The sequence below is a fragment of the Stegodyphus dumicola genome, chromosome 4 (assembly GCF_044657685.1).
Source record: "Stegodyphus dumicola isolate Sdum_Otavi_A_Nest chromosome 4, ASM4465768v1".
Lineage (NCBI taxonomy): Eukaryota > Metazoa > Arthropoda > Arachnida > Araneae > Eresidae > Stegodyphus > Stegodyphus dumicola.
The window spans coordinates 73,758,091-73,783,251 of record NC_140771.1 but is presented as its reverse complement, the minus strand read 5'-3'; the positions used below and the strand labels follow the sequence as shown (position 1 = coordinate 73,783,251).

Sequence of the window (25,161 nt, the reverse complement as noted above, 5' to 3'; positions counted from 1 at the left end):
GTAAGATGGCATGCAGAAATTATAAAATTAAAAATATGAAACCGTAATTCATGAAATGAAGAACAATTATGATCTAAAGGGTATCAAAATTTACAAAAAAAAAAGCTTAATATTTATTTGTTTACTTTATTAAACATTTCTTTCAATGTAAGTTGTTTAAGTTGCTTTGTTTTATGTGATAATACTTTCTCTTTAATTTTATAAACAGACATAATTTCTTCTTCAGTTACAAAGTTCCGCTGTTCAAGTCCTATAATTGCTGTGTTGAGAATAACGAATAATTTGTCAATCGAAATTTTTTTGTTTTCAATAACCTCTGTGTCACTTTCTTCACTATCGGAAGCGAATTATAAGGACGAGGAATTTGATTTAAATCATATCAAAGATGGAGTACATAGAGATGAAATACTACATTTAGTAAGCCAAATAAAATAAAAACATCTGCCCTGAAGATAAGGATAGTGCTGACAGATCAACTTCCAATTCATTGCGCGCCGCTGCGTTCTCCCCCCCCCACACACAACTTTATAAAAGTGCCTTGTATTAAATATAGATTCCAATTAGTATTTTTTAGATACATTAGCACTTTCCTACAAATAAACAAATTCATGAAGTTGCAAAATGTTCTGTCAAATAGTTTGCATGCCAAACATTGAAAATACTGAAATTTATTTGATGACATCTGATTATCAAATTTAGTAATATTTTGTGGCTTGAAATAAAAGCCATCCTGAGATGGTGTTACTAATGAGAAAGTACTAATCAATTTTCCTTAATTGCAGTAAATATTCCTAAAAACATAATATGCTAATACTACAAAACAAATAAGATATTAGGTACTACTACAGCAGAAAATTAGACTAAAACATAGGGAAAAACAAGTGCTTTTGAGACATAGTTTATAAAAACTTCTAATACATCTGAACAGACCTAAGAAAATCTATAAAAACATAAAACAGTCAGCTTGCTTTGTTGTTGGAAACTGGATATCAAATCAAATTGCTGGTACTACATCGCTTCATCAATTTCCCCACTAGCAGACTACTAAACGAAGGATGAATTTGGAAAACTATTAAAACTGCAATAAAGATGAAATGCTTACCTCCATTCTACAACATGAGATTCATAGTCCCAATATTCTCTTGGTCTGTGTGAATTCACATCAGCATAAACTCGAGCTCGACTAGGCAGTGGCATTACACGAGAAGTAAAACAAACAAAAAAATTCAGAAACTTTGAACCGACCAAGGTTCTGCTTTAATCCAAATCCTATAAAAAATAAGTTGTAACTTGATAAACATATCAATTAATGAACTTAAAAACTACATTAAAATTAAAAAGAAAATAAGATTCAAAATCTTTGCATTAACCATGAGCAAAGTAAAAAATTCCTGTTATTCCTTACAATTATTAATAATGCATGACAAATTCCACTGGAATTATAAATAGAATTATATATAGATTATTAAAAATTATAAATATATGGAATGTTATAAATTACAAATGGAAACAAGTCATCAATGCCAGTAATGATGAAGATGAATGCATAATGAATTTAAACATGATTACAGGCAAGTAAGCTGGCAATTTAGATCACTGTTTATCAACTGGATTTACTCCAAGGACCAGTAAAATAAAGATTTCAGTACGTTCTTGCAGACCGGTAAGTTTAATAATTCGACCCATTGGCACAATTTTTTGACATAAATAAATCATGAAGACAAAAATAATTTTTAAAGCATTTTATTTGTTATAATTTACATATGTACATTCAACTTACTTTGGATTTTGGACAGATAACTGGATATTTCGTGAACTGGCAAATATTCCTTGTGAACCGGCATTTGAGAAACACTGATTTAGATCACCAATAGCCTATAAACCTACACATTGGAATCATGTTCCAGAGTGTCTGAATTTAAACCATGTTTATGAAGTAACATGTCCTACAAACTATTTAGTACATTTGTTATTTTAATAAATTTAATATCTGATATAGCACTTATTTGCCATTATATGTTAAAATCAGAGGCTATATAAAGTTTATTTCACTCTTAGAAAAACAATTTATTACAATTTACATAGGTAGCAAAAGTTTCCTTTGCCATATTCATCTCCATTTCAATTCGATCGCACTTTTGCTCTCATACAAAGAGATACTAAATTATTAATTTTTACTAAGCAGTTCTTCTTAATGTCTATTATTTCCAAAGTTTTTTTCATAATCTGTTGGCTACGAATTAAGATCCAATTGATAAAAACTTTTCTTTCTGTTATTTTAACCCTTTACACTCGAGCAGTGCCACAATGGCACTCGGTAAGGCTGAAATGTCCACTTGATGTGTGCTGTACTGCCATTACGGCATTTTTAAAGTTTATCTGTTTATTTACAATATGCGATCGGATCTTATCTGAAGTACTTTTGAGGATCAGGCTCGGCTTGCATACTTAGACAAATCTTAGCTTGGTTTAGTCTCACAGCATTTGCTCGAAAAAAAAAAAAAAGAAAGAAAAGAAAAGAAAAACATATAGCGTTAAGCTTTAGAAAAATTCAAGCTAAAATTATATTAGCTCTTCACTAATAAAAACCTCAAGTGCAAACGATTAAACTGAACTTCCTGCTACATATAACACCAGCAACATTTTACTTAAAAAGCAATACATTCAGTCTCCCTTCCTTTTCCAGAATTATCGTAAACTGTAACTATTTCGATACAGTACTGCCAATTTATATGTCAAAGTACCTATTAATGAAAGCTTTCCACCCAAAAAAGTTCTTAATAAAATTAGAAAAAAGTATGAAAGCAGTACCTTTAGAGTAGGTTTGCATTTATCTTGAAGGAACATTGCTTTTTTGTGCCGGAACTCAGTTCGATGTTTTCCTTGATAGCAGCGTCAATACAGATTAGCATCTTGCTGTACACCTTACTGTCGAGGGATTTACCTTTTTCAGATACTCTTTGTGGATAATCCCACGGCAATCCTACAAGATAGAAAGCATGATCTTTTCATTAGCTGAATTGCACTTTGCGACAAGCTCACTGGGTGCAGACCAACTCACTTTTCAGCCTGTGTTGTTGAAATAAATCCACTTTTCATCACAAGTGATGATCCAGTCTAGAATTTTATCTTTATGTTGATATTCGAGCAGATTAATGCAGGCCCGAACACATCTGTTCTTATCTGCTTGAGTCAGCTCACGCGGCACCCAGTGTGATGATATTCCCAGCGATTGAACTTGTACGTCAAGTTAATGCAATGTATAGTACGACTAATGGACATCTAACTCCTTACTAAGCTTTGGGTGGTTGCCTACTAATCTTCCGCAAGTTCTCATATGTGGGCCTCATCAACATCAGTAGGCCGGCCAGAGCGATCTGCTTCTTGAATATCATAGTCGCTGTTTTTGAACTTTCGGTACCAAACTTTCACAGAGTCGTATGATATAACATTAGTACCTAAAGCTGTGTGCATGATTTGGTGACATTCTGTAGCTGACTTTTTGCAACAGAACTGGAAGTAAATAATGGTTCTAATCTGGTAGCGTGATAGTTCCATTTCAGATGCCTTGCACTTCATGATAACGATATTTTCTTACAAATTTGACACTTCTAAAGCAAGTCTCTTTCTTTCAACTGCTAAAAATCGTTTGACCAAATTATAATTAAACACACAAATACGAACTGTTTGTTCAGACAATATTTGTGGTGGCAGGACACTTTCATTAAAAACCCTATATTTCATAACATTTTATTCTTATTCAGTCCCCCACACACAAAAATCTTTTTAAGTTTCATTTTATTTATTAAATCTTTAAATATTTTTACTCCTACTAACTAACTACTTAAATAATTAAAAAAATCAGAATGCTACTGGAGATTTTAAAATTGCTTTGTGAACTTATGCAATACCTTCAATTTTTATTTATTTATTTATTTTAAGTATTAACTACAGTAATCTAATCACAGAAAATATTTTGAATCAAAAATATCAAGTGAAGAAGCTTTTTTTCCTATGCAACAGTTTTAAATTTTTAATATAAATTGACCTTAAAATTGCCAAAAGTTGACAAAGTTAGCATCACATAACTGAAGAATTCCCATCCCCTGAGGCTACGTTCAGATGGCGGCGTAAAGGGCATAGAGGTGTAGTCATAAGGGCATAAAATACGGGAATTCCGTTCACACTTGTGAGAACAGGGTGCAAGCCGTGGCCAATGGGAGAAGCTAAATTTGCGCATGCGTAGATGTGTCTACAACTTTGCCACGCTTTTCTCCTGCTCGACTGACTTCCCGCATTCGCTCTGCTTGTATTGTGACAGCGAAATCTTCTGTAGAACGCCGCTTCGTTTTAGCTTCGCTCTGACTGGTCGACGCTTATCCCAAACTCAACGTAAAGTTGAAAACTTTGAACCCTATGCCACGAGCAATAAACCAGATTTTGTGACGTAGCACAGGCTGGTTGCCTTGGCAACAGAGCTCAGCTTTAACTACTTATGCCCTTTACGCCCTCATCTGAATGAAGCTTAAGGTGAAAAGTTGTTTCTGATATGAACTCTTCATTCGCAAAAAGAAATAATTTTGAAAAGTTCATGCTGCAAATAAGGCCCGGAAAATCAAGTATTTAATTGTTTATAGTAGATGTAGAAATGAATTCAAATGATAACTGCTCAAATACATGTTACTCGATGAATCAAGCATTCCTCAGGTGAGATGATAAGTAAAATAAAGGACTTTTAAGGACATGCAAATCTTAACTTAATTTTAAAATACCTGTTTCTAAGATTTGCATGCAATGGAAACCTGTTTCTAAGATTTGCATGCAATGGAAAAAAAAAAAAAAAAACTGTAGTAAGATTTCTGCTAGTATTTTGCTAAGGAAGCAATTATTTTGAACATACCTTAAGCGAATGCCAAAAAATTACCACCATGAAAGAAATAAAAATGCAGTCGTAAATTTATCGATTGATTTTTGGTATAACTACCTAATAGAAAAATACCTATGCATTCAGTAAATAATTTTTTTCAATAATAAGTTGTCATTCGTTTTCTTAGCAGAAAATCACTAAAATGTGACAAGGCAGTTGTGCAAATAAGTGTGTAAAAATAAGTATGTAATAAAATTATATCAAGTATAATGTTCAAATGTTGAAAATAAAACAGCATAAGAATGCAAAAAAACCGTTGGAGGGAGGAAAAGCTTTCCTCACATTATAGTATCTGAATATAACTTAGTAAATCATAGTTTCCCCGAATGTTTTTGGCCTACTGTTTCCATATCAATGTTTATTTTGCACAGCGCACCACTACTCTTGCAATAATAGATACATTATGTATACTTCAAAGGAAATTGGTAGGTGCTAACTGAAAATGCATACAAATTTTAGGGGTTTATTTTACTTGACTAAAGCTTTAGGTACTACTCTTAAATGCTCCCTCAGGTCGACAAATGTGGCGATATGTGTTGTGCACTGGTTTTTGGCACGAATACGTGTTCTGTGATGGTTTTGAGGGCGATGCTAGTTTCTTTGCAAACCCTTTTTACGTGGAAACTCGGATTTGCTAATTGGTTTGCGTGGTGTGTGGTAATTAAGTGATTTATGATGTGACGGCAAAATTTTAGTCATGTGCCTGGTACAACTATTTTTCGGGTGGCTGGAAATTCTACAAATATAGAGTAAAAGAAGGTTTTGAACACTTATTTGTGAAAGATGGTATCAATTTTGTGGATATCGAGTCTAGCTGTCATATAAATATGATAGAGATTAAGTGGTGGCATGTTAAAGCTACGTTGCCTACTTATAATTTGAAATGCAATTTGTGCTTTATTTGGTGGTTTATATATTTCTCCATCGTTGTTTTGAAACGGAAGAAGATGCTTTTAACAAATTTGTGGTGAAATTGTTTTGGTGATATTTGAAATTGGTATTTCTGCTATTCGAAGAAGCATTCATTCATGGTAAATGCATATTTTATTCTTGTTCTTATTTTGTAGAATGCTATGTCCATTGTTTTTTCAGTATGAATTTCTGTCGTTATTATTGTTTTTTTGAATTGTTTGAAATTTATTTTAGTTTATTTTGTTGATTAAGGTGCGTTCAGACGTGGGTGTAAAGCACATAAAGGCATAAAATAGGGGAGACCCATTCACACCTGCGAGAACGAGGTGTAAGCAGTGGCCAATGAGAGAAGCTAAATTTGCGCATGCGTGGAATGTCTACAACTTTCCCACGCTGTTCTCCCGCTCGATTGATTTCCCGCATTCGCTCTGCTTGTTTTTTTCGTTGTGTCATGGTTTTTTCAGCTCGCCACAAAGTTTTACTGGCTCAACAGAATGATCTTTTATCTGCCCTTCTCATTAGCCAAGAGGCAACGGAGGAAGGTAAAAAACGAAATGGTCGAGAGATATTTTTTTGACAGACCAATACTTGGTTGGCACATATATTTCTGTGCAAAGCACTATGGAATATTTCTGCATTGTACTGTAGTACTTTCTATACTATAAACATGCACATGCATATTTATATATATAAAACCTTCTTCAATTTTTATATATAATTTCTCTTAGGAGAAATACGATATTCTAAATATGCCTAATTAAAAAAAAAATCTTGAGGATAACTAACAGATAGCCTGTATATAATATTTTTCCATTTTGCAGGTGTGAAAGCAGTTAAGCTAAAAACAGTACTTACCATACATTATTATTATTATTTTTTTTTAATTTTTCAATCAAAAGGAACATGTTTCTGTGACAGTGAAACATGTGTGCTTAGCACTCCTTATTCACTGTCCCTGTCGATCACTATAGTAGTTTGCTGCATTACCAGTATCAATTATCACTAGTAATAGTATCCCACTACTGATCACAATAACCAGAAACCACAACTACTACAATACTAGGAAATGTTCACCCAACAATGTATTTTATGCTTAATCATTAAATACATTTTACTGTGTTGCCAGCTGTTTGTATCCACCTATTTAATAATTTGCATGTATAGGCCGCACCCCTGAATTTAATTTCAACATATGCTATCATTTCTATTTACGATCAAATCTCAAAAGTAATTTCACATTGACAAATTTTAGGTACCCAAGTCTTCAAATACATCAAAATTATAAACATTTATACGATATCCAGGAATTTCTAACAGAGAAATAGCATGAATTTAATGATCAAAATTCCATTCAAATGCTAATAATAAAGAGTGGATAATAATAATAAATACTATTCATTAAATTATAGTCCATGTTACGAATTATGTGTGCTATTCAGTTTCATTAAAAGTAAATTCATTTCATGGAGAATGTAATTAAAAAACAGAACTTCAACAGGAGACAAAACTGTCTAGACTCTCGACTGTTTTAAGGATATTTCACTACATTTTTTCCTTCTTAGAATTCATAAGAGCATTTTCTCAAAAGATTAATCTTTTATTACTTATACAAAGCTTACACCATTGAATTGACTATTGTGACTATTCTTAAATAAGTGAAAATATTTTTTTCTTTTTCTTTAAAGTAATATTTTTACTGTTTAAAAAAAAAAAAAAACCGCAGATTCTTGATATTGATTTGATGTTTTACTAAAATTAATTCAGGAAGTTGGTTTGGAAAGCAAATCAGCATTTGAAGCAAATAGCAATACAATATTTCCAGCTTTTTCAATAAATTTATTCTTAAATACAAAAATAATTAAACAGGAAATTATAGACAGAAAGTAAATAATAATTTACAGAGAAAAAATAAAATTTTTGCAATCATGCATTTTTTTAAAGAATTTTCACAATAAAATGGACAATATTGGATGGGATCAATCATCTACAGCAGGGATGTCAAACTCAAAGATACACTTGGGCCAAACAAACAAGGTTTAACTTTAGGCGGGGCACAAAAAAAATCAATATTCATAGAAATGTAGATTTATTTCGAATAATACAATAATAAACATATATATATATATATATTTATATAGAAAAGAACAAGAAAAATTTAATGTTTACGTCCTGATACTTGACATCTCTTCTCTGCTATTATCTTTCCTATTTCTGGAGAAATTTTGTTCGGAGTGATAACTTTCAACACTGACCCAAGGTGAGCATCATTAATACGGTTTCTAATAGGAGACTTATTACCTTTCATGACTGAAAATAACTGCTCGCACCGATAAGTGCTACCAAACATGGAAATAATTTCATATGCGAATTTTCAAGTATTTTCAAACCTGGCTGGTAAATATTTGTAAAATTCAGGCACACCCACTTCAATGAATTTTACTTTCAAATTTGAGTTGCATTGAATCTCGATCACCTCCATTTGCGTATGGCTGGGTACTGAGTCAATACTTATTGAGAAAATCGAAGAAAACAAAAAAAAAAAAAAAAAAAAAAAAAAAATTGTTTTCGAGGGAACTAAAATCATTAAACCTCATTTCAAATTCAGTTGTTAAATTTGCAATTTTTTCTGCATATTTTTGATACAAACAAGTATCATCTAAACTTGATTTGTTCATGCTGCACGTCGGGAAGTGCGTCAAATCTTCATTTTCAAGTTGTTTTTCCCAAGGAACTAGTTGACATTTGAATGCTTTAATTATGTCAAACATGTTCGTAATATGATCTTTTCCTTGTACCGATAAATTTAAATCGGTTAAGTGTTTGGTTATATCAACCAAGAAAGATAAATCTTGTATCCATATTGGATCGTAAAACAAACTTATGTCTTGATTTTTTGTTTTTAAAAACTGACATATTTCTTCTTTCAAATCCCAGAATTGTTTGAGAATCTTGGAGCAAGATAACCAACGTACCTCGGTATAGTAGGACAAACCCGAATATTCACTATCTAACTCACTTAAGCAGTGAATTGATGCTGATTTAAACCTCGATATCTTATAAAATTTATAACTTTTTTTATATATCACAAAACATTATCCATATTTATTACTTTCGTGCATAGAACTTCTTGATATATAATACAATGCATATGATGAATGTTTGAACCATGAATTTCACAAAGTTTTTTTCTTAGTAATGCTACAAAGCAATTGTTTTTCCCGGTCATTGATGGAGCGCCATCTGTAGCTACAGAATTTAATTTTGCCAAAGGTAGATTGTATTTCTGCAGAAGTCCAAAAGCACAAGTAAATATATCTTCTCCTGTGGTAGTACCAGGCATTGGTATTAGTTCCAATAATTCCTCAAAAATGTTAAAATTCTTGTCACAAGAACGAAGAAACACTGCTAATTGAGCTTTGCCACTAATGTCCGTACTCTCGTCACAGGCAATGGAGAAACTTTCGAAACTAGATGATTTTGCTTTGATCTGATCACTTAAATTCGCGGGTAAATCAGTAACTCTTTCCGCAACTGTATTTCGAGACAATGAAATGGATTGAAAAGCCTTCACATTTCCAGGACAAACAATTTCTCCAGCTTTCATTAGGCATTCCTTGATGAAATCACCAGTAAAAGGCTTCAAATGTTTAGCTATCAACTCGGACAAGACGTAGCTTGCATGTACCGCCGCTTCACTCCTAACTTGAGCTCTTTCAACTTTTCTTCTCTCATTAATCCTTCGTAATTGTTATATTTTGATTTGTGTTGTTCGTAATGACTTTAATATTATACAACTTTGGTACATTAATAGTAATATTACATATCAAGCAGATTATTTTATCTTTTATTTTACAGCAAAAATATTCTAATTCCCATTTTACTTGGAATATTCTATGTTCGTCAGCGATTTTTCATTTAATTTTACTACCACTTGGTTTTGATATAGACATACTGAATACAAAGGGCTGGAATAAACACGGTTAACGTTAAAAAGTTAACAAAAATTTATTCTTTCCACAAGAGATAAATCAAAATGCTGAAATATTTCTTCAAAAATATTCTAACAATATCACAAAATGTCAACCGTTTAGCAAAAATCAATTCAAAACAGAGAAACTAATTCTATCTCACAGCGAAATCGCTACAAATCAATCACAGCATTAAGTAAACAGTTCGCTAGTACTACAGCTACTACTGAGATGAGTTGTTTGTTCTCGGCTTTTATAAGCTTTATAATTAATTTCTCGAATATACTGGAAACATCTATAAATATCTGGATTTTTGTGGATGGCAACAGCAATTACAAGATATTTATTTATTAGTATTAAATGCACACGCTGTTCTATTTTTAACCTTCCAAAGCAGTTGTCTTTTCAAAAATCGTCTGCGTTGCTAAGGCCACATGAAGCAAATCTAATTACAATTCTAAATTTAAAAAAAACTAAATAAATAAATAACTATGAAATCCGTAACAATATGAATTAAGTAATAATTAATAATACAGCAAAGTGCATGCACATGCATGCACCAATATATCGTACAAAACTATGATTGGAAAACTGAGACCATGAGTTCGGCCACATTCGGCTATCGGGGGATGCGTACAAGTTCTGAGTGCACATGTCCCCCAAAAGCCGAAGGTAGCTGAACGCAAGCTACTCACACGCATTTGTAATTTAAGTAGTGTGTGTTAGCTCGCTGTGAGTAATCTAACAACACTGAATAAATTATCGTTAATTACTTAGCAGTAAACATTTCATTTTTTTCTTCGATATGTTATTTTATTATTATATATTATTATTTGCCGATATATTGGCCGGGCCACAAAAATATTTGTTGTGGGCCGCGAGTTTGACATCCTTGATCTACAGGATCGTACACAGTGTGAATAATCCTGAGCTTAACTTTCGCTTTACGAGTTTCATCCATATTTTTCAATATAAATTGAAAAACTCATTAAAAATCCATTAAAAACTCATCAAAAAATGCATGTCATCATCGCAGATTTCTTGCGAGATCAACTCTTTATTTCGTTCGGATATGATTACAACTAATTATTTCGTTCAGATACGATTACAACTCATTCGGATACGATGTGTTCCATATTTAAAAAAAACGTCGCCTTCGTTGTGACAGCGAAATCGTCTAAAGAAAGCAGCTTCGTTTTAGCTTCGCTCTTATTGGTCGACGTTTATCCCAAACTCGGCATAAAGTTAAAAACTTTGAACCCTATGCCACGAGCCCTAAATCAAATTCTGTGACGTAGCTGAGACTGGTTGGCTTGGCAACGGAGCTCGGCTTTAACCACTTATGCCCTTTATGCCCTCGTCTTGAACGGGGTTTTAGTGTACAATGCCTAGATCGTGCAATTCGTAGATGTTTTTTAAAGTTTAAACAGAACGCTGTGTACAAGATATTCTTGAAAGTTATTGCAGTTATGTTAATTTATTAAAGCAAGGAGTCGTAGTTTGTAGATTCCTTCGTGCAATTCATAGATTTTTTTTTTTTTAATTAAACAGAGCACCGTGTACATGGTATTCTTTGAAATTTATTGTTGTTATATAGTTCATATATTTCTTTGCTGCATAAATTGTGCAATTCTGTGATTTTGTTTTTTAAGTTAAAACATATCGCTGTGTACACGAGTTCTTGTCAAATATTTTTGGTTACAAACTTTACATTTTCGTTATCTAAAATTTTTTTCCCCGGATTTTTAGCTTAAATTGTGTGTTTAAAACGTGGTTTTTGCACGTGCGAAAACCCATTTTTGGAGACATTTTAGGCTTAAAGTTTAAAATGTAGACAAAAAATTTAGACAGTAATATGGTATTGCGGAGTTTCTCGCCAAAAATATTTGGCGAGAAATTTGCCGCTAAGCGAGGCTGTACACAAGAGTAGTTCCAAGCTTTGAAAAACATTTAACGTACATTAGGATTTTTATTATAATAAACCTACAAAAATATTCTACAACAGCTTACAAAGATGTACATCTTGAAAGAATATGCTACTTGTGCATTGGATATCTCTGCAAGTACAGATTTGTTGTCATTTTTTAGAATCCCTTCAGTATGAAACATGATGTTATATGCACCTTACATCAGCTTGTGCTAAAGATCAATTCATGTGACCTGGTGTGATTCTTGTAACAAAGCGAGACTGTATTACATAATACAATTACATGAATGATTAAAGAAACAAATTTTTAAAATATGTTCCAATTGCAAACTTGCTTCTCAGTGGCCTTTAAGCCAGTAGCACTCTCTACATCTCTTTAGTGGCCACGCTGGGAATGCATAATTTAAAACATCAATGCAGAAGTTTAATTGCCACTATACATAAAACTGATAACTAAAATTATATTAAATTAATCTTTATTTTCTCGAGAGAGAGAGAGAGAGAGAGAGAGGCTGCAGATTTAATTAATGAAATGATGGGAATTACAAGCTTTATACACTCCCTGGGTATGTTTCCATTGAAATATATGGTCTGCCAGAAAAATGTTTACACACTTCTAACAGATATTCTGTGCATTGATTTTAAAGTTGAAATGAACTACTTTTACATTATGCACTATAGTGTTTGATCAATACATGTCAGTACTCTCAAGGTCTGTAATATGTAACAGACAGTGAATCGAAATCCCCTAGCATAGTGGTTCTCAACCCATTTTGCCTCACGTACATCTTTCACCATAACTAGAACATCATCAGACAGCACTTTCAAAATGTTCAAAAAATACACATACATAATTTTTTAATGGCACAGCAGGAAGCAGCTGAAGTCCCCTCCCACCCAAGAACCCTTGGCTTAAAAAGACGTTCAAGAGCACCATGAAATCCATCATACCCAAGGATCTTTGTCAAAAAATTATAGCAGTATGTGCAGCACTCTCAGTAGATTTTTTTTACAATGACCAATGTTGCTTAAGCAACTGCTTGCTGTTGTGCTATATGTCTAGCAATAATTGCTTCACTATGACACTTATTAACACTCATAAGTAACTACACAGGTACAAGAAGACTGCATTTAAACCTAATTTTTGACATATATGATTATATTAATATAGGTACTAACACACAATAAAGAATTTTCTTTTGTTAAAGTGTGTATACATTATTTATGGGACCTGCATTTTTTTAACAAATAAATCACTAAAATGTAGAGCTTTATTTTACATGCTTGTTTACAGAAACAAACTTATCAAATATACAGAAAACTAAACAGGCAATGGTAGACATTTTAACAATAAATAATTATTCTGATTGCATCTGGAAATCCTGAAATGCACATGCTACCAGAAATCACATGCCATCTATTGATAATGTATCCTAAAACTACAGCAGTGCTATTTATAGGCAGCTAGACTTCCTTTAGCTGTTATCAGAACTTTCATTCTTTGGGATAAGCTCACTGAGTTCTGATAAACTGCTGCAGGAATTTATTTCTATTCTTAAGCTGAGCAGCTAACTAGTAGTTGATTGAAAATTCAGTTCATTTTACAGATTACCAGTAGGAATGGGGTTTCCAACTAATGCTTTTTTTATGGAGCTTTGTAAATGTAAAACAAAATTATCACAATATGGAAAGCATGTTATTATCTAAATAAAACAAATTGCAAGTATACCCTAATTTAGTTATTTGAAATACCGAGTTTATATTATTTTCATTTCCAATAAAAACGTGAATAATGCGTCAAAAAATTAGAAATGGACCTAATTATTCTGTACTGGGACATTAATCTTACTAAGAGATATGGGAATACAAATTGGATTAAAATTCATACTTGTCAAAAGATAAACTTAATTAAAAAAATTTCTACTGAGAGCAATCATTTTGGGAATTCATTCACATGTCAACAGCTTTTTGTCCCAGTTGAACATTGGTAAAGAAAAAAAACCCACTAACATCATTTTTCTCCAATGTTAGAAAATTTAACAAAATTGAAATACCATCTAGTGTCCACATATAGTAAGATACAGTCAAACGTCGTTAATCCGGACTCGCCGGGACTTCGATTCCGGATTATAGATCATCAGTTTAAATCTCGTAAGATGGCATGCAGAAATTCTAAAATTAAAAATATGAAACCTTAATTTATGAAATAAAGAACAATTATAATCTAAAGGGTATCAAAATTTACAAAAAAAAAAAAAAAAAGCTTAATATTTACTTGTTTACTTTATTAAACATTTCTTTCAATGTAAGTTGTTTTAAGTTGCTTTGTTTTATGTGATAATACTTTCTCTTTAATTCTATAAACAGACACAATTTCTTGTTCAGTTACAAAGTTCCGCTGTTCAAGCCCCGTTAATTGTTGTGCCGAGAATACAGACTAACTTGTCAATCGAAATTTTTTCATTTTCACTAACCTCTCTGTCACATTCTTCATGTCTTTATCCATTTTTTGCAGCAATTCCACTTTTTATTTGATGGACATCGAAACATACTTTCGTTTTGTACGATCCTTTGGGAGTTCCAGAATCGGAAATTCTATTTGACATAATCGAAAGTTCAAGTTTACTTTTATAAAATTGCTCTTACAGTCTGCAAAAAATAATAAGCCGGATCCAATTCGAAGATTAAGGAACAACGCAATCATCAACATTAACTGAAATAGATAATTAGATAATTTTAGATTATACCGTCCATTATACATAAAACGATCACGCGAAAACATATACTGCGCTTGCGCACACGCATATGCGCAGTGGTAAAAGTTCTTATGTGCACGCATAAACGCCTATGCGCATGTGTCAACGCGGCGCATGCGCAGAAAGTTTTTAGCTTTGAGGTCCGGATTATGGGTGTCTGAATTAACAACTTTTGACTGTATAACAAAAGTTTATTATTACTTACATACAAATATATGTAATTTTATTTATGCTTCAATGAAAAATCTAATAAATAAGAGGAGGAGACAAAATTGTCAATATTTACTCTCAGGTTTTGTCCCACTTGATAAATTTTCTCCGAAAGCTCAAAAAGTTTACATAATTTGGTTCAAGTTAAATGAAAGCAAGTTATTTAATGATTAATTAAACACATTAAAATTATTTGAAAGAGAAATGTCATGTGAATATTTGGCTGTTGATATATTTGAATTACAAAGTATAACCAACAAAAGTGTCTTAAGCTACTAAGCTTCAGATTTCAGACAAAAAATTTGTTTTATTCCTTTTGTGATATTACTGTTGTTAATGTATATTTTGATAAATATTTAGTGAGTTGTATTTAAGTGTTTAAAGTACTTTTTATTTTGTTTATAAAAAAAAATTTCATTTTGTTAAAAAAAAATACTCTGGCTCATCAGTTGTTTCCGGGTCGACTATTTGGCCCATGTGCAATTCGAGTTTGAGACCAATGCTCTCAAGATAGGCAAGATAGAATATCGAAAAGATAATATTTAAAAGCAAAAAATGCTAAGGTAGGTAGTTACCCTTCTGAATATGAGGAAATTTTTTGCAATGCTCTGCCACAATAATCTTCACCACAAAAAGATATAATTTGCATATAAAATGCATAAGCATAACCTATTTTTTCACCCTTTTGATTTTTTATTTCCCACTTTTAATTACAGAGTTTAACCTTCCAGTATGCGTGCTTGGCAATTTTAGATGAGCACGAGCACGTCGTATTTTTTACGACATACATTATTTTACTGTGTTGGGCACGAAAAACGACAGAAATGAGTCAATATTGATAATAAATTTGTTAAGAAATAAAATATTAATCTTATTATTGCAAAATACAAATGATATCACATTCAAATATAAGTAAAAGTTCTTACGTTACTGAGATGGAAATGCAATGCAAAACTGAATTTGTCGTAAACTTTCCACATACGCACTTGCTGGAAGGTTAAAAGGAACAGAAATTATCTATTAACATTTAGAAAAAAAAATCACCATAACAATGTGACACTACTCCTTACCAAATCTAGTAAAGGAATGCCACTTAAATTCACACTTCTCACTCTATGTTCTTATTATCTAGACCAGTGGTTCTTAACCGGGGGTGCGGGAGAAGCCCCTTAAATATCATTTATTAAATTTCTTATAATAAAATATTTGAAATCTGCAATAGTGTCCCCAATATTGAAGCTCATAAAAATTGGTAGCACCTAGCTCACTTATCGGCAAAAGACACAGGAAAGAGCCGGTGCCGATGAGCGTATACATTACGCTACGGAAAGGCATGAAACGCTACAAACAAACGTGAACAGGCAGCTAGGTGAGGGAGAAAAGAAAAAAACTTTGTGGGAATAAAAGCGGAGAACGTTATCCCAGCTTGTGCATGCGCCGAGTTCAATATGTGCTACTCCAATGGAATCTACAGATTCACAGATTTGTATCTGCATCTACTGTGCCTGTGTTAGGTTGAGTCAACTATTGTGTCTGCGACATGATTATTGTGTATTCTGACTTGTCCAGAAACCTCTTGAGACCAAAGGCCCGTCTACACGAAGCGATTTTCTCGGCCGACTTTCTCGTAGAGCAACAATTTTAAGGATCTACGCCTGCGCCAAAAATTGGTCATGTTCTCTGCCGCGATTTCAGAACTGGTATTCACTGCTCACTAGCGTATGATTAAAATCGGAGTCTCTAGCCAATAAGATTGCTTTGAGTGATCATGTGCTTTTCTCATTTGGAATAATAAACATGGCTGCATTTCGTTGGAGCAAAACTCAACTAATAGATTTCTATAGAGAAAATGTGTTGTGGGATACAAGTAATGTAAATTTTAAAAATAAAAAATTAAGGGATTCACTTATTTTGGTAAGCTTTTTGTCTTCCCCATTACTTTATATATTCAAATATTTTCTATTAGGGGTGAAAATTATTTTAACTCCCCCAAGAAAAGTTCCAAAAACTATTAATGATGCCGTGTCATGGGTAGTAGATGAAAATATTCAGAAACAACTTGAAACTGTGGTTGCACTTATTGAAAAAATTCAAAAAGCAAAATCTCCAGTCGAGAATAAAACAGCACAGTAACTCAATTGGCTTCGCCGAAAATGGGAGTTAATCAGGTGACGAAGTTCATAGCTTTTCCGACACCTCCTACACGAGCGATCATAGCCCAATGGTGTAAAGAGTAGACTAGGTTTTTTCCTGCGTACATCGAGATAGTGGGTTCGATCCTCCACCTTAATTTTGGACTTTCTGCACCTGAAAGAACTTTTTAATTTCGTTTCTCCATCACTAAATTCGAATTGCATGACTTAAAAGTCGCGTTTTATTTTTGGGGTAGTAAATTTTAACGTCTTTCTTTTTATTTTTCGAATGGCCGTTGGCACGTGTTTTAGATCTACTGGTCAAAAGAAAGTCACAAACTCAGTTTTGTGTTGAGTTTTACAAAAGCAAATTACAGCCCAATTTAATACAATATTGCCAAATTTTATTCGCTGATTAACTGATAGTGTCATAAGATCATAGTTTCCAGATTGTATTTCAATTATGCTGATATTAGTTTCTTAATGTTCAATAAATATACTACTTAAGACTTTGCACCTTTATGATATTTTTTATTTAAAATTTTTGTACTGAAATTACACTGTTGCTTTGTAATGTAGTAATCTTTATTCTTTATTACTACTTTTTATTCATATTGGTTTGATATTCATGACATTATTGTCTATTTATTCATTAATAAAGGTTTTGATATAAAACACAGTTCTTACTCATTTTTTCTGAAACATGGTTATTTTATTATTTCAAGATTTAAATGCACAAATAGGAGTGCCGGAAAGTGAAATTTAAAAATAAATAAATAAAATAAAATAAGGAGTAATCTGTGTACTCAGTACACAAAGGAAAAGCATATATTTAATTTTCCTGCAAACTAAATTTAGCAAAAAATCAAAATCAAGCGGCATCATCCGTAAATACTTTCCGAATTGTACCGTCTTCAATATGCAACTCCCGGAACGGGGTATTTTCTAGTCCAAACGCATTTTCCCTCCTTTCTGTAGCAATAGCTAAGTTCAAAATTGTAGCTGTATCTATAGTAGCAATTGAAAATAGTATCCATTACTTTGACTATTTGACAACACCGAAAGCTTTGTTTACAAATCGTAGACAGTGTGACGCTGTAGAGGGAGGGAACACTTCCTTTCACAGTGATTGGCTGAGTGAATTCCTGTGCTAATGAGAAAATTGTTCCGTGTGAACAGGCGAGCTATCTCAGATATTGTCGGCCAGCTAAGTCGGCCGAGAAAATCGCTACGTGTAGACGGGCCTTAATACATTCTTAATTGCCCGTTCAAGCCGAATAAATTCAGTGATATTACAAATGTAAGAACATTATATATATAATATTACATTATTTCTAAATAATTAAATCGATTATAGTGAACCCCACTATGTCAAAAAAAAAAATGCAATGGAACGATAAGTATGCCGGTTATGGATTTATTTGCACAATCGAAAAAAATTGCACACAATGACCGCAATCCATCTTGTGTCCCAAGATATTTTCAAACAGCAATCTCAAACCATCAAAGTTATTAGAGCATTTCAACAATCTACAAGGTGGCGAAAAAGCGCATAGCATGAACAGCTTGAAGTCAAAGAAGGCTCAGTTTGATACCAGTGGAACTATCCTAAAATTCAAAAACCAGCAATTCAAAAACCTTTATTAGAAGCGTCATATCAAGTGGCATATTTATGTGCAAAAAAAAAAAAAAAGAAACCTCACACGATCGCTGAAGAGTTGATTAAATCTTCTGCTTTAATTATTGTTAAAACAGTTTTAGATTCGGAAGCGCATAAAAAAATCCAACAGATTCCATTATTGAATGATATTATACGATAGCGAATACAAGATCTCAGTGAAGATATTTTCATGCAAGTAACCGAAGACATAAAAATCAGTCTACTAAAAATAAGCATGCAACTGGATGAGTCAATTGATGTTGATAATTATAGCCAACTTTTGGTATTTGTCAGGTATGTGAAGGAAAAAGAGGTGATAGAAGAATTTCTATTTTGTGAGCCACTGGAGGTGAATAAGAGAGGAATTGATGTTTTCAATCGCATAAAAGATTTTTTTACTAAATATCAATTACCAATGAATGTGATTGGCTCAATACGCACTGATGGTGCCCCAGCAATATTAAGCAAAAAAATCAGGATTTTTTTCACACATGAAAAGAGAATTACCAGAAGTTATAATAACGCACTGCATGTTGCATCGTCATGCACTTGCGTCGAAAGCATTACCAGAAAGTTTAAAACAACATCTACCTACAGCAGTAAATGTAGTAAAATACATCCGAGGGCGAATGCTTAATCATCGCATTTTTCGTGCATTTTGTGAAGAAATCGGTGCTGATCATACCGTGCTCCTATATCGCACTGAAATACAATGGTTAACTAAGGGTCGTATGCTTAACAGAGTTTTTGAATTGAGTGAGGAAATTATTCAATTACTGACTAGTCAAAACTGTTATTTGTAAAAGATTTTGAGAGTAATGATGCAGTGCTGAGGCTGGCCTACTTAGCAGACATATTTAGCCATTTAAATGAATTGAGTCTATCAATGCAAGGATTTGGTATAAATATAATAATATCTAGTGAAAAATTATCTTCATTTATCGCAAAATTAGAAATTTGGATACGTCGAGTAGAAAAGGAAAATTTTGCAAACTTTCCCTTGCTTGATTCTGTTATTGCGAAAAATGAAAAGAATACAATTATACCCGACATTGTAATACATTTGAGACGATTGAGCGAATCATTCAATGGATATTTTTCTACCGGAAATATTACCAAAACTCAGAGATGGATACTGGATCCATTTCTATTTGACTTAAAATTGATGGATGATAGTGATCTGAAAGAAGATCAACTTATTGAAATGCGAGCAAGAGGACATGTTCAAATGGAATTCGAACAATTAGAATTGCAATAATTCTGGTGTTCACAGTTACAACGTTATCCAGATTTGGCGAACGGAGCACTGCAGTTACTCTTATACCCTTTGCTACCCACCTACTTGTGCGAAATAGGATTTTCATCGCTTTTGCATATAAAAACTAAAGTGAGAAATCGCTTAAATGCAAGTGATGACTTATGCCTATGTCTTTCAAAAAAGGAACCTCGCTTCGCCAGTACAATAATGAACAAACAACAGACTAATCATTAATAAAAATAATATTGTTTTGTATTTATATAAAATGTACAATGTTTTTCAATAAACAATAAGTTTCGTAAAAAAATGTATTTTTCTAGACTAAAAAAATTAAAACACATTTTTCAATGGGGTGCGACTCGCTAGAAAGGTTAATAAACACTGATCTACACCTAGTTGCCATTATCAAAGTTGCATAATAATTACTAGAGCTGACAAGAAAACATGAATTATGCTGTCTCACACTCTTAATTTGTTGCCCTTTTCAGACATTTGTGTTTAGTGTTTCTCATAATACTTATGCTTCATGACAACTTGCTTAGTAGGAATAGAGCTGAATGCCTTTAATTATGCAGAAATCTCTCATTGAATGATCATCTTTGCATGCTTTCTGACTAAACTCAGTTCATCTAATATAAGGCAAAGCATTTAGTTTTAAAGAATTTACATAACTTTGCTTTTGATAACTGTGATCCTCTGGATTAATCTAAAGAACGTTCTTTGTCTTTATTTTATATATACCTGTACCTTTGAATTTTTAAAATTTCCACTACTTCAGTGACAACTATGATGTTATCAAACTTAATATTTCAAAATACTAATTAACTACTCCCATTTAAAATACAGTGACTCATAAAAGTGATGAATTAATTTTTTCATCTTCTAAAAAAATGTAAAAATTTAAATGCATTAAACTAGAACTACAAAAAAAGAGATGAAAAGAAAAACAAGATATTAACTTATTCTTATAAATATTTGTGTTTGAGAAAATAATGCCACACTTCAAGCCCAATTCATAACATTTGCATAAATTAAAAATTTAATATATTTCTCAATTTTTAACGGAATGTGTACAACTCAAAAATAAAAAACTGCATGTTATTATTATTAATACACTTTTAAAAATAATAAAATTGCATGTGACTATTATTAATATACTATACATTTACAAACGGACACTATACATTTAAAAGCATGCATCTTTGTCTGGGATTCGAGCCAGACCCTTCGATAAGACAATCTTTTCAGTTGTTCATGAGTCCACTAAAAAGCTTTGCTGCTTAAAATGTTAATTGCTTAAAAATATTTGCAGTCTAAAGCAAATTTGATATTTACATATTTTTACCTTAATATTTCTTTACAAAGATAGCTGTCAATACAGATGGGTTTAATGTATTTGGATTACAGAGAAGCATACAATTGTTTCTGCCCAAGAGAAAGGAAACTAAGAGGATATGACTTATATTCTCGTTCCACTTGTAAAAAAAAACCAAGAAAACTTCCATGCAACCAGCTCGTTGGCTAGGATTTGCACCCATGTCGAGTTAGCTGTGCTTAGCGATTTTAGATGCTCTGCCAGTGAGGAACCACAGTCTTATTTAAAATCTTGTTTCAAAATCTTCTACCCTAATTTAGTGTGATAGTTGTCGTAGTATGAGGATCAGGGTTATTTGAATATAGCAAAGCATACGGGAGCCCTTTCTGTGGACAACTGGGTTACACATGTAGAAAACCACAAAAACCAAACAAGCAAGAATCCCATCCCTTCCGTTTGGGTTCGAATCTAGGTCGAACTGCCAGTATCCAAAGGTCTTAACCATTGGATTTAACCATTGGAGATGCCGTGCTCTGTATAATATCTAACAAATAAGTGAAATATATTTCATTTCTGAAATAGTCTTGAACCGAAATTAAGGTTTTTTTATGCTGATGATTAATATAATTATGCATCAGTATTAGCACTTCATTTCTTTCAAACAACATTTTGTACTCAAACAAGCAAATGAACTTGAAATAAATTTATATTGTATTTAAAACAAATAAATTACAGTTAAATTTGGTTTTAAAAATGATTATTTCTTTTCCAAAACTGTTAAATATATTAATATGTTTTGCTTATTATTAATTTTAAAATTTAAAGAAGTTTTGTATTATTTTAGACTTAAATTATCCATGTACCAATTACTAATCTATAGGCTTGTTGATGTGCCCATATTTTAAAAACATTACGTCCTACATGTAGCATTATTGTAAGCCCGTTTTTCTCAGAAATTCCTCTACGGAAATATAGCTTTCGTTAGGGATATATTTTGTGCTTTAACTCCAAACATCAATTAGTAGGACTTTATACATTAGTAATCTGAACATAATTCAGACCATGATATTATTCTTAACAAGGAAGTGCTAGACAAGATTAACAGGATTGGTCGATACTCCTCAGAGCAGAACTCAAAAACACCAACAATAGATGACTGCCTGGAAATGAAAACCGAATTTAGATGCAAACTGACACTAACTTTGATAAATACAAAGGTTAATGTTATTATTATGGTTTATATACGTATTTATGTATACAATTAAGTGTATTGAGTGGATTAGTATCTACAACCTATTTTATACCAAAACAAAACTTCCTAAATGGAATTTTACTCTGTGGGGATCCAGGCTTCTTGGAGACTCTGATGACCCTAATCTTGACCCAAACCTTGGGACGAAAACTCCCTCCTATAGTGTTAATAACTTAGTAATGAGATAAAGCAATGAATAGGAACACAGTACCCCCTTTTTTTTACATTTTGGTTTCCTCTTTTCTCAAAATCCAAACATTATGAAAATGAGTTTTAAAAGACACATTCACCAATTTATAAAATTTTTCAGCAATAAAATTGCAAAAAGTGCTCTCTCTCTCTATATATGTGTGTGTGTAGGCACCTGCGTGTGTAATAAAATAAAAGAAAAAAACCTAAAAATTTTAAGAATGGTAAAGAAAAAAATAGGAGTAATTAATCAGACAAAAGATCAATATTAAGGCAAAGTTTACATATGATAATATTTTTTCCTGCAAATTCTTAATCTCAAGGAAGTAGAGAGATATTTGCATTTATTTCACCTATTATCATGCAATATTAAAAAAAATCATTACGAGAAAAGTAAGGTTGAAGAATAATTTGCTAAAATAAATAGGAATAATTTTGAAAGCTGCACAAACAGGAAGATAACTCCCCAAAACACTACCCACCCAGACCAAAAAACTACGGTAATTCAGCAATTTATTTGAATAACTTCCATCTTATTAATGTCTAAATATCTTTTGGATTAACATATTTAGAAAAGTATATAATATATTGTACCTATTTTTGCATTCATTCACATATTTCATCAAAAATATTTTTTCATATAATGTGAATGGATAATTTTATATAAAATGCTAACATAAGGTTATTTTAATATAGAGAGTAAAATAAATCTATAACGATCGGTTTAGTTCATCAACATAAAATGTACGTGTGAAACGAAAAAATAACATATTCACGTATATTTTATCTTTTAAAATTTTGGTACTATTCGGTTTTGAGGGCCGTAAAAAATCGCCAAACTATTGTTGATGACAATGCTGCCAAAAATAATTGTGGCAACCCTAATGCAAGAAAGGAATAGTAAATAACTATCTACAATTGATGTTTCAATTTAGATGAAAGGTTAATTTCATATAATACTTTTTTATTATTATAATTTATATAAAAAAGGCTAACATGACTGAATGGAGGCATAAGAGTAAATAACTATTTCAGATCATTATTATAATTTATATAAAAATTGCTAAACATAACTGAATGGATACCTGCATCGCTATTTTGCTACCCACTTATCGCTAAAGCATAATTTCATCTCGTTGGTTGTTCAAACTTAATTTTCTATAATGAATGGTGCCTTTTCTTTGAAAATATTCTCAGTAAATTGCAGAATCGCTCACTTATTTGTTTGCCGCTTTTTACAAGGTAAAAACAATTGGATATTTGTCAATTTTCTTTTACTTTTTAAGTGAAAATAGGCCGGTGTGTACATAAAGGGTGTGCACAGTGCCATTTTTGTGCAATTCTGGGTTTTTTTTTTTTTTTTTTTTTTCAGTGAAAATAGGTCGATGGGCACATGGATACTGAGTATGTGCAATTCTTAAAAACGCGTCAAGCAGTGGGTGATTCTGCACTTTACCCAAAATTCTATTGCAGACTTTTCGTCATAGGCTATTCTCAAATTTTTAAATCCATAGGATATCAAAAAATTATTTAAAATCGAAAAAGGATTTAAAAATTAAACTAGTATGTCAATGGCGTCTTAAGAAATATAGAACTATATAAACTTACACAATCTGAAATCAACGCGTACGCTAGATTTCGTGTGCTGTTAAATGGGCGTATTTGCTAGATTTGGCGCTTTTGCGCATACATTTTCGCTGCAATTTTTTACGGTCCTCAAAACCGAATAGTACCAAAATTTTTAACGTTACTTACACGATAAATATTCCATTTACATGATCTTTAGTGCATTTATATGATGAACACAAGGGGAAAGTGCAGAATTGCCCACTGCTTGGCGTGTTTTTAAGAATTGTACATACTCGGTATCCATAAACACATCGAAGTATTTTCACTTAAAAAAACATTCCCAGAATTGCACAAAAATGGCATTGTGCACTCCCTTGATTTTATCCATGTACACATCGACTTATTTTCACTTAAAAAGGTCAAAGAAAATTGACAAAAATCCAATTCTTCCTTCTCGTGTAAAAAGCGCTAAGCAAATAAGAGGGCGATTCTGCACTTTACCTGAACATATTTTCAAACATATTTAACTATTATTATATATAATTGTAGAAATTAATGGTCAGAATTAAAAAAGAGAAGTATAGAAGGTAATAACGTTAGAGTTATATATATCATAATATAAAATACTAAGGTGGAAAAAGTATGTAGCTTAAGTTACCCACATCAATAACTAAGTTAGTTCTATGTGTATTGTTACCTTTTTAACGGTAATGCCGTGTTTCCCAACGTAGGGTCCACGCCCTACAAGGGGGCACTGCGACTGTTAAGGGAGACAATTCGATAATGGACTCGTGCAAAGTTTAAGGGGACAAAGGACTTTCTAAATATGTTTCATGAAGTCAAAATTTGTTGAAATTTCATTTTTTATTCTCCAAAATAAAGAAAAATGTAAATGATGTATATGTAAAAAAGTTAATTGTGGTGCATTTTAAATATTTTATAAAGAATTCTCGCTGTAGACATGGACATTTAAATGCTTTTAAAGGCATTTAAATAACCGACACATTATGCTATCCAGAAGTTTCTCACACATTTCAGCCAACAAATTTACTTTATTTCTTACTGTAGGAATGGCAACCGGTATAT

The 25,161-nt window shown here is 32.1% G+C and overlaps 1 protein-coding gene across 5 annotated transcripts in view; it reads right to left on the bottom strand.

The window, feature by feature from the left end:
- CkIIalpha (casein kinase II subunit alpha) overlaps nt 1-25,161 on the bottom strand; it is a 117,902-nt gene that overhangs the window by 78,090 nt on the left and 14,651 nt on the right. For 3 of the 5 annotated variants that reach the window (XM_085815084.1, XM_085815086.1, XM_085815087.1), the window contains exon 2: nt 1,103-1,269. In XM_085815084.1, the coding sequence (XP_085671210.1) occupies nt 1,103-1,197 (95 nt within the window). In that variant the 5' untranslated portion in view covers nt 1,198-1,269. Of the gene's footprint in view, nt 1-1,102; nt 1,270-2,811; nt 2,831-13,788; nt 13,907-25,161 lie in introns of those variants that run through there. The other 2 variants (XM_085815085.1, XM_035361097.2) reach the window with 2 other exon arrangements.